The sequence below is a fragment of the Anguilla rostrata genome, chromosome 18 (genome assembly GCF_018555375.3).
Source record: "Anguilla rostrata isolate EN2019 chromosome 18, ASM1855537v3, whole genome shotgun sequence".
Classification (NCBI taxonomy): domain Eukaryota; kingdom Metazoa; phylum Chordata; class Actinopteri; order Anguilliformes; family Anguillidae; genus Anguilla; species Anguilla rostrata.
Genome location: NC_057950.1, coordinates 8,118,161 through 8,137,554, shown reverse-complemented (window position 1 = coordinate 8,137,554; position 19,394 = coordinate 8,118,161). Strand labels below are relative to the sequence as shown.

Genomic DNA, 19,394 nt, shown 5'->3' with positions numbered 1-19,394 from the left:
GGGGGGGTGGTGGTTTCTGTATATTTGTTCTGGTGCCCCCCCCAACCCCCCTTCCTCTTCCTCACAACCCAAACAGTTTTTAGCTACACCGTCAGCCTCCCCCACAAATCACTCTCCCCAGAAATCAGCACCCCCGACATGCTTCATCATGGTAAAGCTGAGTCTGGCATCAATAGAGGATAGTATGTAATGTTTAGGTTGCTGTGGCAACGCTTCCCTTGCACAAGCGCTGCGCTCTGCTTCCGGTTGGCGTTACCTTCCCTCTTTTTCATTTGGCGGTAAACCCTGCCGCCGCTGTGCTGTGACCGGGCCCCAGAATGAGACCGCGGTGGCAGCGGCTATCCCCAGCACTCCGCAGACTGAGCCTCCACACGGGGGTGTGTGACAGATGGGCCGAATCGGGAAAAAGCAGGGGTTGGGGGGCGAGGGAACTGGACATGATCCAAACGTATATCTAGTGTTATTAATCGAGACTCTGTGCGTGCGGCGGTCACTGCGGCAACCTGACTGGTCTCTGATTGGTCCTTATCACCGTACCGCGATCGCCGCCTCGGTTTCTCCTGCTCTGTACAAACGCGGTAGACTTCCCATCTTACCAAAGCTCTGCTGTGATTGGTGTGCTTTTTTTTTTTCTTTCTTTCTATGTGGTGGGTGACCTCGGTCATTTTGCCTAGGCTATGTCAGTCAGTCAGTCTTCAATTTGCACCTCTCTGCGATTTCATTAGTGCTGTGCGGAGGGCGGGGGGGCAGGGGGTGGGGGCACGGACAGCTCTGGACGTCCCGCCGGTCGGCCCTCGCTGACGGTGGCCTGCTGTCCTGGGTCAGAGGTGCAGTTCGTTTGTCATAACCCCCCCCGTCCCATCCCCCACCACTCAGCAGTACCAACCCCACCCCCCCCCCCCCCACATCACAGACAGACCTCGCAGTGACGCGACAGATTCCTGCCGCTCAGAATGTGCAAATAAGCATTCCCCAGCCAGCCCCGGAGCTTCTGAGTCCCGTCCTGTCCGTCAAACGTCCGATTAATAAACCGCACCGTGAACTTTTCCCCGGATCACAGTAGAGCCAATTACAACATAACAATAGTGTGAGAGCAGGTCTCAATTCAGAGAGGTGTGTCTGCTTGGAATTCGGGATCTCTGCCTGGCTGAATAGGCAAAGATTAATACAGTAAAGAAAGCTGCAATCATGTATGCGCTAAACTTCTCAGCGTTAAAAACTGTTTAGTTTCCTTTTGTTTCTTTCCAGCTGCTTTTTGTCTTACTTATGGCAAAGCCCCTGAGCATCTCTCTGAATTGCTGTCCCCCTATAGCAATGTGAGGCCTTTTCGGCCCTTTGACCCAGGACTGCTGGCTGTCCCTAGGACAAGCTTAAAACCAAGCGTGGACTGTGCGCTCACTGTCTGTGCCCCTAAACCTTTGAGCGTAAAACGATCTGACTTGACAACCTCTTTTAAAAACGCCTTAAGATCAGTTTTCATTCTCTTGCTTTTCCCGGTTCTTGAGCTCCTGTCTATGCGTTGTCCTGCATGTGATGTTAGGTACATGACGTTATTTGTTTAAAATTTGGCCTTCTGTTGTGAAGCACTTTGTAACCCTGGTTTTGAAAGGTGTCATATAAATATAGAATTACATATGAATTATTGTCTGTACACTGTGAGGCTGCGAGATAGGACAAAGGACATATGGATAGAGGAAGATGAGAGTTAGGTGCTTGTAAGGCAAGATCTATGCTTCATATCTGTGGATAAAATGATTCCACCAAAGGGCTTCAGAGCATTCTGGGCTGCAATGCTGCGTTAATTTTGCGTGCTTGTGAGAGGATGGAGAGGCCTGGGCTTCACTGGCGCGCTGCGCAGGGTCTGTTGGGGGGGTTGCAGCGAGGGAGGCTTTTGACTTTGGGGGTGTGCAGACCGCTGCGTGGCTTGACTTGTCACGGACGAGGCGAAAAACTCCAGAGCGACGCTCGCCCCGCGAGGTGATCGAATCTGCGCTCGAATTACGCTGCTGCGGCAGCTACCTTTTTTTTTTTTTTTTAAACCATCCTGTGGCAGCCAGGTCAGGTGCTCATGGAATTACACTCATGGGTGTTTTAAATGGGAGTTGGTGTAATATTCCTTACTCGTGTGAGAGTTGCGTTTTTGTCTAGTGAGTCTGAGAAATTAAGGGGCTGGCGGGGGGGGGGGTGGTTGGTGGGGGTGAGGGGGTGTTGGTGGAGGCGGGGTGGGTGTGGGGGGTCATTATTTGGACCCGTGAGGTTAAACAGTAGCTTGAGCAGAGACATACAGTGAAAAGAGGAATAACAGAGATAGACAAGAAGATAGAGTGATAGAGAGAGACCTTCACACTTGAACAGTGACAACAGTATCCCCAGATAATGGAAGGTATACTGTATGACATGGCGGAGATGAAAAAAGCCATTTGTATGATAATATTCAGCAGTTTTTTTACCCCAAGCTAGTAAAATCTCTTCAGATAATGAGTGTCAAGTTTTTTTGCCACAGGGCAAGTTTTGTGATTGCATTTCTCTTTGCTTCTGTGAAATTGCTCCATTGTAACATTTTATTTCTTTGTCATGTTGTACAGTTTGCTGCTGGTACCCAGTGCTTTTTGTTTCCGTTGAAGTCGAAACCCCTTTTAATGTCTGGGGTGTATTTCTGTGTTTGTGGGTTGAACATTAAGGCCAGTGGCCCCCACAGGAGGACATTCTTGAGCTAGTTTCAAAGCATTCATCCTGGATTTCAGGGGACTGAATCTTGGGGGTTGGGGCGGTGGGGGGGGGGGGGGGGGTGGGATTCACTGCACTTCAGAGACTAGGTCATCCTAGGAAATGTTCCCTTTCTGATTTTCCCATTAATGTGGCAGTTCAGTAATCTAATGATGAGGGCCTTTGTTTCTCAGACTCTCTCGGCTACGGATCAGGTAGTGCCTGTGTCCCAGCATTGACCCCTGACCAGTGGGTTCACTGTCTTACACTCGGCCTGTGCATTTACCTCAGATCTGCAGGGATGGCGGTACACAAACAGCATTCAAGCTACAAGATTAAAAGTATGGAAATAGCGGTTTTCCTGCATGGCAGCTACTCATGTAAGCGTTGAACTAGCTTCAGGTTTCATATCGCGATCAGTGTTGTTTTGCAGCATTTATAAAATGGGGAGCTGTTGGGAATGCCATGCAATGCTGAATCATGACAGCTGCAGCTGTGGTAAAAAAAAAAACAAAAAAAAAAAAACTGATCTTTAGCAGAGATGCCAGCTTTCTTGCTCCGCTTCAGTTTCATATACATACAGCGTAGTCCTGCCGCACGAGCAGAGCAAGGTCAAAGGGCGAGGCTTCTCTCTGTCCTGTGTGGGAACTCCAGAGCTGTGTTTCACCATGCGGTCACAGTCCACAACTCACTCACAGTCACCCCTGGAGTCCCAGAGAGAATAGAGTTAAAACCCTTTAAGGTGTGAGGTCACAAATGTGCGGTTACTGAACGTTCTAATGCTGACGTAACAATCACTGCTGGTGACTGAAAGCACTGGAACACTGAAAAAAACATTCCAATAGACCTACTCTTCAGTGGGTTAACCAATTTACAAGTAGAGAACAGGTACAATGCTCAATGTGAAGCCACTTTTTTCAGCGTTGGGTCACAGCATGCATCTAGTATGCCATGGCATAGAGAGTCTACCAGAAATACACCACCCCTCTTCCATGAGAAAACCAGTGAACTTGTGCTTAGTTGTTGGATTTGTAAAATGCTGTCTCATGCAATTTTCCAGAATGTTCCATACATGCTCGATTGGATTCAGATCTGCTGACTTAGCAGGCCGTGACATACGGGTAATTTGTTCCTTAACTACTGGGAGGTTGCTTGTGTTCTGTGCATATGGGGCATTGTCATATTAAAAGACATGGTTCTTTCTGTGAGAAAAAATGTTTCTACAGTACATGGGGTAAAAGGTGATTGCTTAATACCAATAAGTAAAGATTGTCATCAATCTGGTTTGAGTGCGCCCGAAACATGCCAGGAAAATGCACCCTGCATCATTACTGAAGCACCAGAAGACTTCACCGTTGTGTTTCTAGTTCATCTAGATCTGGGTGTGAAAGTAACACCAGCCCCAGGCAAGTGCTGGTAAAATTTTGATTGTAGCTTAAGAGATTTCCTTCTCTAGCAGTCACTTTGGCAGGTAACCAACCAGGTTGTGTTATTTTGTAAAAGGTGGTAATGTGGCTGGTAAAATGTTGGAAATGGCTGGTGATTTTTTTCTACAGTCCACATTCTGGCCAGTGGGTGAAAGAAGTTAATTGAGTTCCTTGTAGATGTTTCCACAGACCGCTCAGTTAAGGGGACCAAGGAGCCCTCTGACATTTCTGCACGGTCAGCTTCAGGGTTCGAGGAAAGCTATCTGCTCGAGGAAAAGCTAGCATCATCAGATTCATGTATACCGCCAGGCTACAGTATATCAGCGCAGCGAGGCTGCTACGTGCTTCAGTGTTGCTACACTGGTGCCGATGGTCGTTTCTCAGCACAGAGTTCAGTCCCAGCGTTTCAGCCGATAAGAGCTTCCACGCCTAACCAGAATCAGTCGCGTCGGTGCGACCATCCCCCATTCTTTCAGCTTTGTATCTTAAATGCAAGACTAACTGGTGTGTTACTCTGTATGACTCTGTGTGTGTAATCGCAGTTGTTTGAATGTGTTCGTTTTAATCACGCCTGGTACATTGTGTTCTGCCTGTGTGAATTTGGTGCTGTGTCACGGTGTTGGGGAAAGTGTCGGTTTCAGCACGGTGTGTTCGCCCTCGCGGCCATCCCTGCTGTGTTCCTTTCTACTGACGCACTGTGTGTGTTTATGGTTTTTTCTTTTCTTTTTTTTCCTTCAGATTCATAAAGGGCATTGTTGTGACTGTACATAAGGCTGTGCTTTTATGGAAGGTCCGGCTCTTCGGATGATTCCTTTTGAAATTTCCCTTTGAAAGCTGGTCCTCCTCTTCGAGCCACTTAGCTTAGCGAATGAGCTCATTGATTATCTCTCCTGTCTTGTCTGTGGGTGTGATAAGGAGGTTGGCACAGTCCTCATCAAAAATTCCAATATAGGTGGTTCATTCTGATAAGGCAATGTTCTAGTGAGTGCATGGTGGGGCGGGGGGGGGGGGGTTGGAGCTCCATGGTCAGTTATCCAGCCTGGACTGTGCTAACTTTCACTGGCAGTCCTGCAGGGTGACACGCAGCTGGTACCAGTGCCACTGAAGAAATCTGTAGGAACGTTGAGTGGGTCGAATTTGGGGTGGCAGTGTCATGTCATGGGTGGGGAACTGGGCTTGTAAGCTTGAGGGGTTGCCGGTTCGATTCCCAGGTTAGGACTGTTAGGCTGTTGTACCCTTGAGCAAAGTACTTAACCTGAATTGCTCCAGTACTTATCCAGCTGTATAAATGGATACTACGTTTAAAAAAAAAAAAAAAAAAAAGGAGCAAAAGTTGTGTCAGTCGCTCTGGATGAGCACGCCTGCAGGATGACAGTAACGTAATCTGCCCGGACTGTCACGGGCCGTCAGAATTGTCTCGGCGAATACCCCGGAGCGCTGGATGTTTGATGCGATAAGCCAGGCGGAACGCGTGACTCCCTCTTCATCTCCCTGTCGCGTTGAGCGCTGAGCACTTCCAGCCTGACGTGTTACATCACAGCGAGCTCGTGAGGCCCGTGGGAAGTCCTGAGCGTCTTGTGGATCGACGAGATCATGGGATCGCTTTTATAATTCACTGTAATGCTGGTGACAAACTACGTATTCCTGGAACACATAGCATAGGGCAGTGTTAAGATACCTTCACTCTCACCATTGTTTTTCTGTCCATAACTTAAGCAAACCCCCCCCCCCCTGTTTTCAGACATGGTTTGAAACTTTTATTCATAGTTAACCTTCATACACGTTTGATTGGCATCTGTTAAATTTTGTTGTCCTGATTTCCTAAACCATAAGAACATGTTATTTGTCAAGATACCGTCGATGGTGCTCAAATACTCCACTGTATATGACCCCTCCCAGTAATGGCCGAATAAAGCAGCACTTAGGTGTCTATAATTTAATTTGTCTGCAATGATGTGTTACACAGACTGCTTGACTTCCAGCTTCCAAAGACAACTGATGGTCAATAATAGACTTTTTTTTGGTGTGTCCTTCAGTCACAGATTCTCCTCTGCGTGAGTCGTTTGAAGGTAACCCGTTAACTGCCACAAACCACTGAGCACCGATAAAGCCTATTTTAGGAGCTTTCGTACAGCTTGATTTGTGAAAGCGGCAGCTTCTCAGGAAGCGTCTTGCCGAAACGTGAATCTCACCTTCAGACCGCTGGCGGTAAGCTGTGTCATACGGCGGGTCTGTCACACGCAGGCAGAGGTGTTGGTGAAACCTAAACCATGGCTGTTACCTTTTTTTTTTTTTACTCTGCCGCCATGTTGTTTCCACAGCCCCAGATATACAAATTCCTCCATCCACATGTGCATGGATGCATGGATTTAAAGTTCCCGTATGGTGCAGTTTCATTCTTCGTTGCAGTATCAAAGGTGAAATTCTTTTGATAGCTTTGTAAATGTCCTTAAAAGATAGCAGTGCTGAAGACCGGATGTGGGTCATAGATTTATTTGAAATGTTGTAATCTTTTATATCAAATCTTGATCAGATCTGCAAACACTCCTTAAGATCTTTTGGAATTTTCAGTGAGTCATTAGTGACCAACGCGGAGAACACAGATGAACGTGTCAGTAACCTACCAGACTATTATTGGTGCCTGAAAGGTAAGGGGATTTTTAAATGGTTATTTGACCTAGGTCTCGATTCAGATCCAGCCACACACTACCCTGCAGACTCGAGCATATTTGCGCCTTTGTGCTCGTGTGTGCGGTAGCGTGTGTGGTAGCATGTGTGTGTTTGCACACCCCCTTCTTTCTTCAGGGGAACATCTGCACGTCCCTCGTATTCGGTAGCAGGAAAGACACCCCCCCCCCCCCACAAACGCCAGAAGCACCCCAGGCCCTGTTCTCTCCCCCGTTATTGGAGACAGATGTGCCACATAATGAGCCTTTCCACCCCTGGCATCCCACCCAGCCTGCGGATAGGCCGCAGAGATGTAGAAGGCCCCGCCTACTCTGACCTTACGTCCAGTAAAAACGCAGACCCTCTGAAAGCTTGAACTTTTCTGACTGAGCGCTTTTTACTTCAGAGTTTTTCACAGTATCTGAGAGGGTGGCATTTTGGGGGCGGGAGCATGGAAGATGATCAGTCCCATAATTCCCTTCTTTGTTGTTTGACGGCGGGGGGGCAGAGGGAATGTTCTGTTTAGTCTGAGCGGAATGGAAACGCGTCTCAAGGAGCCCTTTATTTGGACGCACAACGCCACGTTTCAGAACGAGGCTCGCCTGTGCTAACGGTCGCTTGTTTTCCCTTTCTGCGCGGAGATCCCCCCCCTCGTCGCGTCTGCCGTTTCGCTGCGCGAGGTTTGCAAAACGTGCTTCCTGTTGGCCCTTGAAATCCCTTGCAAGAAGAAGAAGAAGAAAAAAGAAACAAAGCGGGGTGGGAGGTGTTGTGTAAACAAAAAAGAAGCTTGACGACGGCGTTGCCGTTGCGTGGTGAAGGTTGGCGGTTTTTTCAGCTTGGCAAACTCTTCTTCACGGTTCCTCATTTTCGTCGGTTAAGAATGGCGGGTCACGATGTCATGGGCGGCTGATCTCCATGAGGGGTTACTGGGAGGGGGGAGGGGGGAGGGGGCGTCCTCAGGGCTGCGGGCCCTGGCTTCTGTGGTTCTCACCCAAGTGGAAGGAGAACAGTGGTGAAGAGGATGGAGGCTGTCTACGTGTTTGCTGTTGAAAGGATGCGTCTTCTCACCCATTAGAAATCAGTGGACCTGCGGGCAAAATAAACAGTCTAAGAGGAGCTGGATATCTCTATCTTATCACAATTTGTAGTGTGTGTGAAAACGGTACTTCAATGCCTGCTTAGCACAGGAACCCGCCTCCACCCCCCCACACACACACGTGCACACACTCTTACACAAAAACGCACAAACACATCCGCACACATACACACACACAAAACACACACACACACACACACTCACTACTTTTGATAAATGCATTTATATGAATGTGAAGTCATATGGTATTATAAAGATTCAGCGAGAAGAAGAAAAAGTAATTCCAAATCCTCATCTAAAGTCACGGACCCCTAGTAAAATCGAACGTACTGCAGTGCATACACAGAACCATAAATCAGAACTTTGTAATGGTACTTAATGATACTTTCAAATTGAACCTGATCCATCTCTGTAGTTTATATGTCTCTGGGGGTATAAGCGCTTATTTCTGGGACCGTTGGTTATTGGCAGTGATCACCTAAAAATATACTCAGGCTTTACGGGGTTAGAGGTATATGGTGTGATAGGCTGTATATGTGTGTGCTTTGAGCTAATACTGCGTCGCTGTGTTGGTCTTCACGCCGTGGTCTATTATTGCTAATAGATTGGCTCTGTCTGACAGCACTCCCGTAAGGTTAGGCTTTCTTTTATTGTATCATAATAAGAGCCATGTATTTCTCAAAGCCTTGCTGCATTCAGAAGGAAATGTTACCCTTTGTGTCACTACGCAGTTTGTTCGGTTGTCTTCTTTTTAATTCAGAGCTGCAGACCGACACCCCTGGTCAGTACATCTCCGGTTGATGACTGATCCCGTGATTCTGATATGGGTTTCCACTCATCGTCGTGTTCGTTGTCATGTTCTTCTGATGAAATGTTCTGTAAAGTGCTGAGATGACACTTTTGAAACTTTTCGAGCAGGCCATGGGGAAGCTTCCGAGCGCGTGGTCCAGTCTCGCGGTCTGGCTCGCCCTCGCGCAGATAGCGGGGGCGAGCGAACGTTCTCTGGTTTTTCCAGTGGTGAGGTCCACCTCCGCTTTGCTCAATGGCGGCACCCTTATCAGGAGAAATTTCTCACTCCCTCCAGGCGACGGTTTGCTCGATATATGATCGGGGAAATGATTAACAGAATGGAGTGCGGTGGACGTGAAGGAGCAAACACTATTTTTTTTGTCTGTCTTTTGTCTTTTGTCTTTTCACCTGCGATACTTTAGTACATGGCCTTGTTTTTATTTCATGTTTGCTGTGAGATTATTCCACTAGTGCTCATTCCCTTTGCAGTTCATGGGTTGGTTCTGTCCAATGAAAACACACCTATGAAGTAATGTGTCCTGTTATCTCCAGGGTGGCATGTACTTTGGAGTAAAGCTTTTTATGTCCCCAAATGCTGTTTCCAGGCCACTTCCTCTCCAGTTTTTTCCACCAATCAAGGAGGCGGGAGGGCATTTGATAGCTTAGCCACTTAGATCTTTATTAAAAAGGCGTGCCTATGGAACGGGCATTCAGGGAGTCGTTTATGATGCCTTTCACAACTTTCCTACTTGTTTGGCTTCAAACTCCGGCTCTGCGTGTGCAGTAGGCAGACAAATGAATCATCAATAACACAAACAGTCCCGAGTGAATTCGGTTCGCACCCAGAGATTGAGGAGAAAGCCGAATGGGGGGGGGGGGGGGGGTTGTGGGAGACATCGGAAGCCGCCAGAAGATGTGCGTGACCTCCTGCACCCGCCATTGTTCTCCCCCTCGGAAGTTTTGGGAACGACATCCTGAGAACCGAGGCTAACCGTGCCGAACCCTGACAGATGGCAGAACACGCAGGACAATGACCTGCCCCGGAATGTTCCGGAGAAGAACAGACGTGGTGCCATCGAACGTCCACCGACGCAAGCGGACGCTCAAGCACAAACACATGCAAGCGCATGGATATATCATTTCTGCCTATGACGTTAGGTATTGCTAAGGTCCGGAAGTAATCACAAAGTTCCAAATCAACTAAATTATTTTAATTAGCTGAACATTAAACGGCTAACACCCAGCAGCCTGACTCTATGAAAGTTCAGGAAATATGGCATTAATAATAATAATAATCATCATAATGCATTTTATTTATCAGTTGCTATTTTGAAGGAGCAAGATCCCTTTAGCCCTTTGAAAAGTAGGTCTTTTGGAATGGTTTTTTTTTTCTTTCCAAAATTCCATGTCAGTGTTCTAGAACTCCGTTGCTTTCAATTACCGGGGAGGGTGGTTATATCAGCATTAGAATGTTTAGTTAAGAACATTCTAATAACATATTTGTGATCTTACACCTTAAGGGGTTAAATGAAACTAAATTAGGTTAATGGAGAGAATTGAGTTTACTGACTTAGTGACATTCCTATGTACTGACGTGTTTGCCACAGGAGGAGGTGTTAGGTGACAGGAAGTATGTAATGATTGGAACTCTCAACTGTCAGTCACTACTCATCCAATGAGGAGTCACAACTCCAGAGTCTCTCCCTGGCCAAATCCTTTCTCATTGTACTGATTAACCATTTCAGTATATACCATATTTACTCAGTGATATCGCTTTATTGCCTAATGAATAATCATAAAATTGCAGTTTGCTGTAGATTAAACTGTTGGAGGTGTAGCGATGCAGGCCAGACCTATCTGACGAAAATGACTCTCCTGTTGTTCTGTGTGCCAGCCTGTTGGCCCGTTACTGTCCACCAGCTTTTTTATAACCTCTTGCGCTTGTCACTGGTCTACCTGCTTTTATATAGCTGACCGCCAGGCGCACTGTTGGGCAATCCGTGGTTTCCTGGAGCGATCAGTCTCCTAACTGAAATCTTCTAGCTAACACAGACATGCACACGCACACACTCTCTCTGCATGTACTGGATGCACATTCATCCTGGATTTCCGGCAAGAGGAAGGTGCTGCTTCATTGGCTTATGACAGCCGAAACGTCGGCCAAAGTGCATATCGTCTGATGCAGGAATATGAGTCATTCACTGGCCTCCAGTCCAGGAGAATGAATCCCTCTCTGCCTGCAATGTAGGAAAATGAATCCCTCTCTGGCTCCAGTGCAGGAGTATGAATCCCTCTCTGATTCCAGTGCAGGAGAATGAATCCCTCTGAGACTCCAGTGCCGGAAGCCTGTTTCAGGGCCACAGATTTGTGCTTTTCCTGTACGAGCACTGATGGGATGTCCCAGTGGCATTCAGATTTGGTGCCTTCAGCACTGTGGCAAACACTATGGAATGTGCTAAAAATAGGACACCCATGAAGAGGGGCTTTTCAGGGTTTTATTCACGTATCAGAATGTATGGTATTTTGAATTGCATGAATTGTGCAGAACATAATTAATATACGGGTTACTGCGGCGACAGCCAGAAGTTATTTAGGAATTTTAATTTGTCTTCAGTTAACTTCCTCCTCACTTATCTAATCTAATCTAGGACACCATTATGGATTGAGATGATAGTTTGTTGTATCTAACTCGTATGATATCATAGCCTGTTGTATCCAACAGCTTTTTTTACAGTGTATTTTTAGGTGTAGTTCTGTAGTTATTTTTTTATGAAAAACCACATGGCATAAAAAAAAGTAACTACTTCAGTTCATTGTACGTGACAGACTTGTAATACGCATAGGCTGGTCTCTTAATCATAAATGCGATGTGGGGCATTATGCGTGTCTCGCAGGAGAGGTTGGAATAGTTGCGTTTTCGCACGCTTGTCCGCAGGGAGATGAAGAGTCTAAAGGGGGGAGGGCGCGCAAATGTAGGTTCCCAGCCTGCGTCGGCCATTTTGAGTGGCCCCGCCCAGGCTGAACCAGAGGAGCTCTTTGCTCCTGTACCTGTGGGACAGGAGAACCCAGCAGGTGAAGGTCGCCCCGACCCGCGGGCTTTACAATCGACCAAAGCCACTTATCCGCTCCGTCTTATGTGCCTCTCACACGTTTTTAGGGTGGTTTTACGGTCACCCTAAGAATAGCCTGGCCTGGTCAGCATTATTAGTGAGCCAAGGGCGGGAATTTAAGACGTGCTTGTCACCGAGACATTACTTTAGATCGACTGCAGAAGAGAGAATTGATCCAGGTGCACATAGCAGGTTGCGCTGTTGCCTAGCGCCATGGTTATCACTTGGATCTGTGCCTTTTTTTTAGTCACTGTCCTCTGCGGTTGTTAGTTGCTGACTGATTGTATAAAATTAAAAGGCAGATTAAAACTATGTAAATACCGTATCGGTTTTAATCACATTGAGTTGGAGGCTGGGTCACAGTGCATTGTGGGATGGTTTCTCTGAGTGCTCTGCTTTCTGAGTGTTAATGTTCTGGTTTCTATGAGTGTTAAGGCTCTAGTTTTTATGTGTGTTAAGGCACCGGTGAAGCTCTGTACGTCTTGTGACTCTGTGTTAAGGACACCAGGAACCAGCTGTGCTACAGGTGGGCGGGTCTGAGTCTGTTGTCATGGTGATGAAACGCCTCTCGTTAGTTTGACAGCCGTTTGATTCTGAGAGTTCCAGGGGAAAGTCCCAGCAGCCCAGCCTCTCGCTTTTCGAGCACACCTGCACTCTTAGGACCATAAAGGGGGGGAAAAAAAACTCTGCGTTCACCTCTACCGCTGATGTTTTTTTCTATGCCTTCTGAAGCCATTGTTCGGAGTCTTGGGTGAAAGGAGGTGTATTGTTGTTCTCCATTCTGGTCCACTCTTGTCAGCTGATTACTAATTAACTGGGAGAATGGTTCTTTCATTGTCCTTATTCATGCTCAGTTTAATAGTCGTGCTCTGCGGCAGCGTGAATGCGTGTAATGACACGGTTTGGGCTGCTCCGGTGACATGGCATTGTTGGAGTTGGCTTGATTAGTGAACGGGAAAGAATGGAGACTGCGCAGTTTGCCTGATTTCAATGCACGGGTGTTGCCACAGATTTGCAAACTGCGGGATTTCAAGATAACTGTGTGTGTGTGTGTGGGGGGGGTTGGGGGGTGTGGGTGTGTGTGTGTGCATCTGTATGTGGGTGGGGGTGTGTGTGTGTGTGCGGTGTGTGGTGTGTGTGGAGTGGGGTTAGGGTGTGTGGTGTGTGTGTGGGCATGTGTGCGCATATGTGTGTTGGCCTGAGCAGGGCGGGGGTTTGCGACAGCGTGCAATTATATTTTAACCTGTCAGACGATGGAGTCTTGTCTCCTAATTAACACAGCTGGCTTGATTCCCATTGGTTTGCAGGAAGCGGCCGATTGGCTGAGGCATTTCAATTCGAGTATTTCAGTTCAGTCAAATGAGTTAATTGCATTGGAAAAATTCCCCGCCTCCTGTTTAGTACAGCGCTGGAAAAGTTCAGGTGATCCCATCAAATGTTTCAGTTTCACAGTTTTGTGTAAAATACTGCTTTTCATATTCTTGGAACTATTGACCACATTTTCCAAATTCCAGACAAAACTTATTGTCATTCAAAACATTTATTTGTGAAAAATGACAACTGGTCAAAATACTAAAAGCACAGTGTTGTTATACAGTATATTGAATAATGCATAACTAAACACATTTAATTTGCATTATTCAATGCTTAAATTGCTTTAAGAGGCAATCAATAATTAGTGGAGTAACCCCAATACTTCTTAAAGAATATGGAGTGGTCTCTTCCAGAGCTGTATAAGGCACCGCTTGGCATAACAGAAAAGGTGTGGTTGTGTTGGGGAGACGTTGAGGAAACGGCGGTGAGGTGCTCTCGGGGTGGTGTGCAGCGGTGCGTTTCCTTCTGGGTTTTCTTCAGGAAGCTACGACTGCCCCGGCCGCATTCCTGCCCTTCTGAGTGGCGGCAAGGCCATTGGCAGGCGGTAACCAGGGGCGATTACTGAGCAGAATTTCACTTCATTTCGCCAATCCTCTGAACTGGAACGGGATTGACCACAACCGTGCACAAAAATAAAAATAAATAAATAACATTTTTAAAAAATCTTTTCACTGCCTAATGACATCTTGGCATGCCACCTTGACCCTGGTGAAGGAAATCCGAAGCCGACATCCTGAGATTTTGGGGATCTGAATGTTGTTTGGGCTTCCGTGAAGGGAAGTCCCACACACACACACACACACACACGGGGGCTGCGTGTGTGAGATAACGGCCCCTCTGTTATTGAGGCGGCCCTGACCGCCACTTCCTGTTTCCTGTGCCGTGCGTGGAGGGCAAGATGCAGTCTTCTAACGTTACCCCCCCTCCTCCACTCCCCCCTCCCCCTCACCCCGTGAGGAAGTGATGTTTATGAAACCGAACGATGTGTCCCTGCCACACCCTCTTCCTGTGCTTGCGTCTGTTTTTATTAATAACTTCGTTTTTTTTTTTTCTATTTTATTTTGCTTTTTGTTTTCTTTGATCTTAGGTGTGCTTGTGTGAGTAATTGGGAGTGTTGCGTCTATAATATTTCGCATAGCCTGTATGTGCGCCTGCTCCCATACTGCACAACCATTGTGTCATCCTGCTTCGATGTAAAGATATGTTTACCGTGAAAACTGCAGCCCTTTTGAGTCTCGGCCGTTCGAAAATAGATGCCTGCTGCCCACATCAATGGAGAACGAGGGAAACACCCTCGGCCACACTTCAGTGTGTGCGCTGGGATGTTCCTCTAAGACCTTACATTGGTTACTGGTATGTTAACCTTCAATTAGAAAAATATATTTCTAAACTCTGAGTGGCAACTGATGGAGGCTGTTTTCAGTGCATTTAGGTTTTCTATATTCCAAAACTGTCCTAAGGTAAAATCCGGTAAGATAAGTGCCTGTATTAAATCAGTATTTACGTTATATTTATATTTAGGCATTTATCAGACGCTTTTACCCAGAGCTGCTTACACTGATTACATTCTTCACATAAAATCCATTTATATAGCTGGGTATTTTTACTGGAGCAATGTGGGTTGATTGCCTTGCTCAAGGGCACAGCGGCTGCAGCACCACAGCTGGGATCTGAACCCACAATCTTGGAGTTACAGTGCCAGGTTCCCGTATCCAGTAAGCTGTGCTGCCATCCAATTTAACAAAATTAGCTCCTAGCTCTGCACTGACAGGGATTTAAGCCTTTGAATAGTAGGAATGCTTTTTCAAGATTCTAAGTCAGTGTTCTAGAACTCCATTGCTTTCCAGTTACCAGTAGTGATTGTGACATCATCGTTGGAATGTTCGCTTTAGAAGATTTTATGTAGGTGATCTTATACCTTACAAAGGGTTAATGACCATGGTTTCTTTCTTGTAATGGGAACCAGGTCTGTCCAGAGTTGCCGATGGCTGATATTCAGACAGAGTCTCAGTTTCACCTATGCAGTCACATGGTCCGGCTTGATTAGGTAAAGATGATATATCAGCTCTGGTCGCTGAGCGTAAGGAGATAGGCCTCTCTCTCTGAGGGCCGTGCGAAACGCCCGACTGGGGGGGGGAGCACCGGCGTGTTTGCCTAGCGATGTGCGTCCAGATGCGGAGGACCCTGCAGGAGCCCGGCTGCAGGAGGGGAGGTGGAGAACACTGGCCCCATTGTCCACCGGGCCCCCGGGCCGCACGGACGGGTGGAGTCCGCATTGCCCTCTACGTCGCAGCGTTTGTGCCGCCCGGGGTGTCATGTGACTCTCCTGGAGGCGGGAACAGGGTGGGGTGGAGTCTGTGAGGCGCGTGGAACGGCATGCCAGAGACCAGCGCTGTGTACGGCACGCGTTAGCAGTCTGGGAAATGGACCGGTTTCTGCGTCCAGCGCCTCTTCAGATTCAAACACAACACGACACGACAAATACCCTTTTCTGGTCAATTCCAGCACAGCCTGTCATTCCACTCACTGCTGAACAAGTTATACTGAGTCAAAGCTAGAAGCGAATCCGCTCGGTCTATGACTGATAATTACTGTGACTCAAATGGGGCTCTGAGGCAGGAGTGGTTTCGTAGTAGCGGTTGGGCAACGGTTTCATTGCTGTTTTTCTTTTCTTCTTTTTTTTTTTCTCCACTACTTCCTGTTACTGTCATGCAGGGTCAAACTGTCACTCTGCCGTGCCCTGGGGATACAATGATGAAACTTCCTTAAAAAGCCAGGTCTGCTTGGCACAGGCCTTCGTATCAACCAGTTCAGCCAGGGCCCTCTGGTGTCCTGGCATTTGTAAGGCACGCAGTTTTAGACACTGTGTTGGGCTCGCTGTGTTTGGAGTTTTACCTGAGAGTGCTGAAAGCTTTTTTTAAGCGGGAGCGGGTCGTTCTCTGCGCGTGACGTGACGTTGATCTCGTTCCTCCTCTTCCTCCCTCTCCGCAGACGAGCGCGAGGCGGTGCAGAAGAAGACCTTCACCAAATGGGTCAACTCCCACCTGTCGCGCGTGTCCTGCCGCATCACCGACCTGTACATGGACCTGCGCGACGGACGCATGCTCATCAAGCTGCTGGAGGTGCTGAGCGGCGAGAGGCTGGTGAGTGCGAGGCGGGGCGGGGCGGTCATCTGATTGGCCAGAGGAATTGGGCTGTAGCGCAAAGAGGCGGGGATGCCCTGCAGACTCCGCCCAGGCGACCCCGAGGTGACCCTGGGCTGAGGGGTGCAGCACCGCATCGAGAGGGCGTGTGTTTTGGCTCACGTCCTCTCTAATCCAGCTAGTAGGGCACAGGGCATGGCCCATGCTAGCTTTGTATAGCCTCTGATTAGATATCTAATCACTGAGTGTGCAAATAAAAGAGAGAGAGAAGACAGGTAATACGGCACACCCTGCTGTTGTCTACCAGGGTGTCTCCATGAGTTTGATTGAGTGGGTGTTTCTGGGAGCAGCTCATTCACAAAGAGCAACTCCCCACTCATTCAGATGGTAAATGAAGTGTGGTAAATGTGGCAGAGGTTTTGGAGTGCGGTTGTTTGAGCCTGTGATGTCAGAGAGCACGAGGCGTCTGGTTGGTGTGTAAGTAGCCTTCTGGTTCAGCGCTTTCCGCTGCCTGGGCTCCAAGGGCATCCTCTGTTTCATTGATCGTGTTGTGTCTCACGAACCCATGCGCACACACACACACACACACACACACACACACATACATACACACGCATACACACTCACACACACGCACAGACACACACACACGTGCACACACACACACACGCACGCACGCACACACACATACATACACACACGCATACACACTCACACACACACACACACACACACACATACATACACATACACACGCATACACACTCACACACATGCACACACACACGGCGTTCTGTAAAGCCTAAGGCTATCCAAGGCCTCACTAATTACTGTCTGCATATGTTACTGTATGAGAGAGACACTCTGTTTCTGAGGTACTGTACAGTAGGTGTTGCATTAATAAGTGGCATTAAGAAGGAAGCAGAATTACATATACAAACCTTTTTCAGTGCCTCAAGGGATAAAGAAAGTCCTGTAAAAAATTGCTTACCCTGAATTCATCATGAAACGTAATGTATTGGAGCGCAGCAGTATAAACCGAATTAAAGTCTCAGAAGTCAAATAAAACCGTCAACGGGGTTAGGTGAGGTGAGGGGAAACGGATCCTCCGCAGAGGGAACGGGGGTGGGGGGGTGAGGGGGTGTGCGGGAGGTGGGGGGGGTGAGGGGGCTGTTAGCACATGGCCGTCAGCCCTGTCCTGACCGCGCTCGCTGTCAATCACAGCCAGAGGGGCGGTAATCCCTCAGCGCCGCGGAGAGGCCTAATAGCGGCTGGGTCACGAACGCTATGCGAACGTCTCTCAGGAGGGCTGCTTCAGGCTGCCAGAACAACGGAACAGCACCTTCTAATAGGGCCGGGCTGCTGTGTGGACGTGGAGTTTGGCTGATTCTCCCAGACCTGCTGCCCTGGAGTGCTAGTGAAGAAATAGATTGGTGAACATGTGAGTGTGTGTGTGTGTGTGTGTGTCTGAGTAGACTGTGGTCCCTGTGTGAGTCTGTGCTCTGTGTGTGTGTGTGTGTGTGTGTGTGTGGACTGTGGTCCCTGTGTGTATGTGACCTCATCGCACGATTGAGGAGCAACACTATCATTTACAGATTCATGTGAAAACTTGAACTTTGGCTGTGCAGAACTCCCTTCTCTTCCTCTGTGTTGTAAAAGAATGAAGCCGTCCAACTTCTCAAAGGAATAAGTAATTTACCGGCTTTTAGAATGTTTTTTTTTGTCTTGAGTCTCCTGCAAACGGCAGTATGAGCTAACAGCTCACTGATTGACGCGTACAGTAGACGGCTTTGTAAATGAAAGCACAGTGCCTCTGTACTGCTGCCGTTGCTGCGGACTCAACCTTTGTCTTAATTTATCAGCTATTTTATAATCAGCCGACAGCACAGCTTCATGAAGGTCCATAATGCGTTTGTATCAGGATGCCTCCGCCTGTGAGAGAGTGGCTGGCCTTCACAGAGAGACCAGGATACGTCTCCCTGTGAGAGAGTGGCTGGCCTTCACAGAGAGACCAGGATGCCTCCGCCTGTGAGAGAGCGTCAGGCTGTCACAGAGAGACCTGGATGCCTCTCCCTGTGAGAGAGCGTCAGGCTGTCACAGAGAGACCAGGATGCCTCTCCCTGTGAGAGAGCGTCAGGCTGTCACAGAGAGACCAGGATGCCTCTCCCTGTGAGAGAGCGTCAGGCTGTCACAGAGAGACCAGGATGCCTCTCCCTGTGAGAGAGCGTCAGGCTGTCACAGAGAGACCAGGATGCCTCTCCCTGTGAGAGAGCGTCAGGCTGTCACAGAGAGACCAGGATGCCTCCCCCTGTGAGAGAGTGGCTGGCCTTCACAGAGAGACCAGGATGCCTCCCCCTGTGAGAGAGAGGCAGGCTCTCACAGACAGCAGCAGACAGCAGTGTTGGGAGCGTGTCCCTCTGTCTCCTCCTCTGGCCGGTGGCCGCGTGCGCAGCGCTGCGTGTGGGGCGCCGCGGCTCTGGAACTGCTGATGTCATCGCCGTGGGCGGTCCTGGCTTTGTGCTGACCTGCGCTGTGCATGCTGACGAGCCGCTGCAGCTCCTGCGGCGTCGGCGTCAGCAAGAATTCCGCCGAGAGGGATTGGACGGTTCTGGCCAGGCCCCTCTCGCGGGGGCAGCCGTCCCGATGCATGCCGGGCCCCGTCACGTGGCGGCTGTCGTTGGGTCAGGCCTCACGGCAGACCGTCCCAATCCAGCCGGCGCCCGCGCGAAGCCGGAGGTCAGCCTCCGCAAGCTGACGAATCAGGGCGACGCCCACTCCCCCCTCGGCCATCGCGGGCCACGCCCCAGTCCAAAGTCTCATTCGGCCCCCGTCAATAATCCACAACTTTATTACCCTGTTAGTCATTCGTCCTCTGAGTTCACTTCTTCCCCGACAATAATGTCCTAGCTTACCTGTGCCAGACACTCATGGGCTTACACACACCTGTGCTAGATGCTTACGGCCTTACACACACCTGTGCTAGACGCTTACGGGCTAACACACCTGTTCCCGATGCATACGGCCTTACACACCTGTCCCAGACCTTAATGACCTAACACACATGTGCTAGAACACAAACCAT

General features: G+C 48.6%; 1 protein-coding gene across 3 annotated transcripts in view; it reads left to right on the top strand.

The window, feature by feature from the left end:
• LOC135244872 (spectrin beta chain, non-erythrocytic 1) overlaps positions 1 to 19,394 on the top strand; it is a 109,229-nt gene that overhangs the window by 50,027 nt on the left and 39,808 nt on the right. For all 3 annotated transcript variants that reach the window (XM_064317514.1, XM_064317513.1, XM_064317512.1), the window contains one exon: positions 16,161 to 16,312. In XM_064317514.1, coding sequence (XP_064173584.1) covers positions 16,161 to 16,312 — 152 coding nt within the window. The remainder of the gene's footprint in view (positions 1 to 16,160; positions 16,313 to 19,394) is intronic.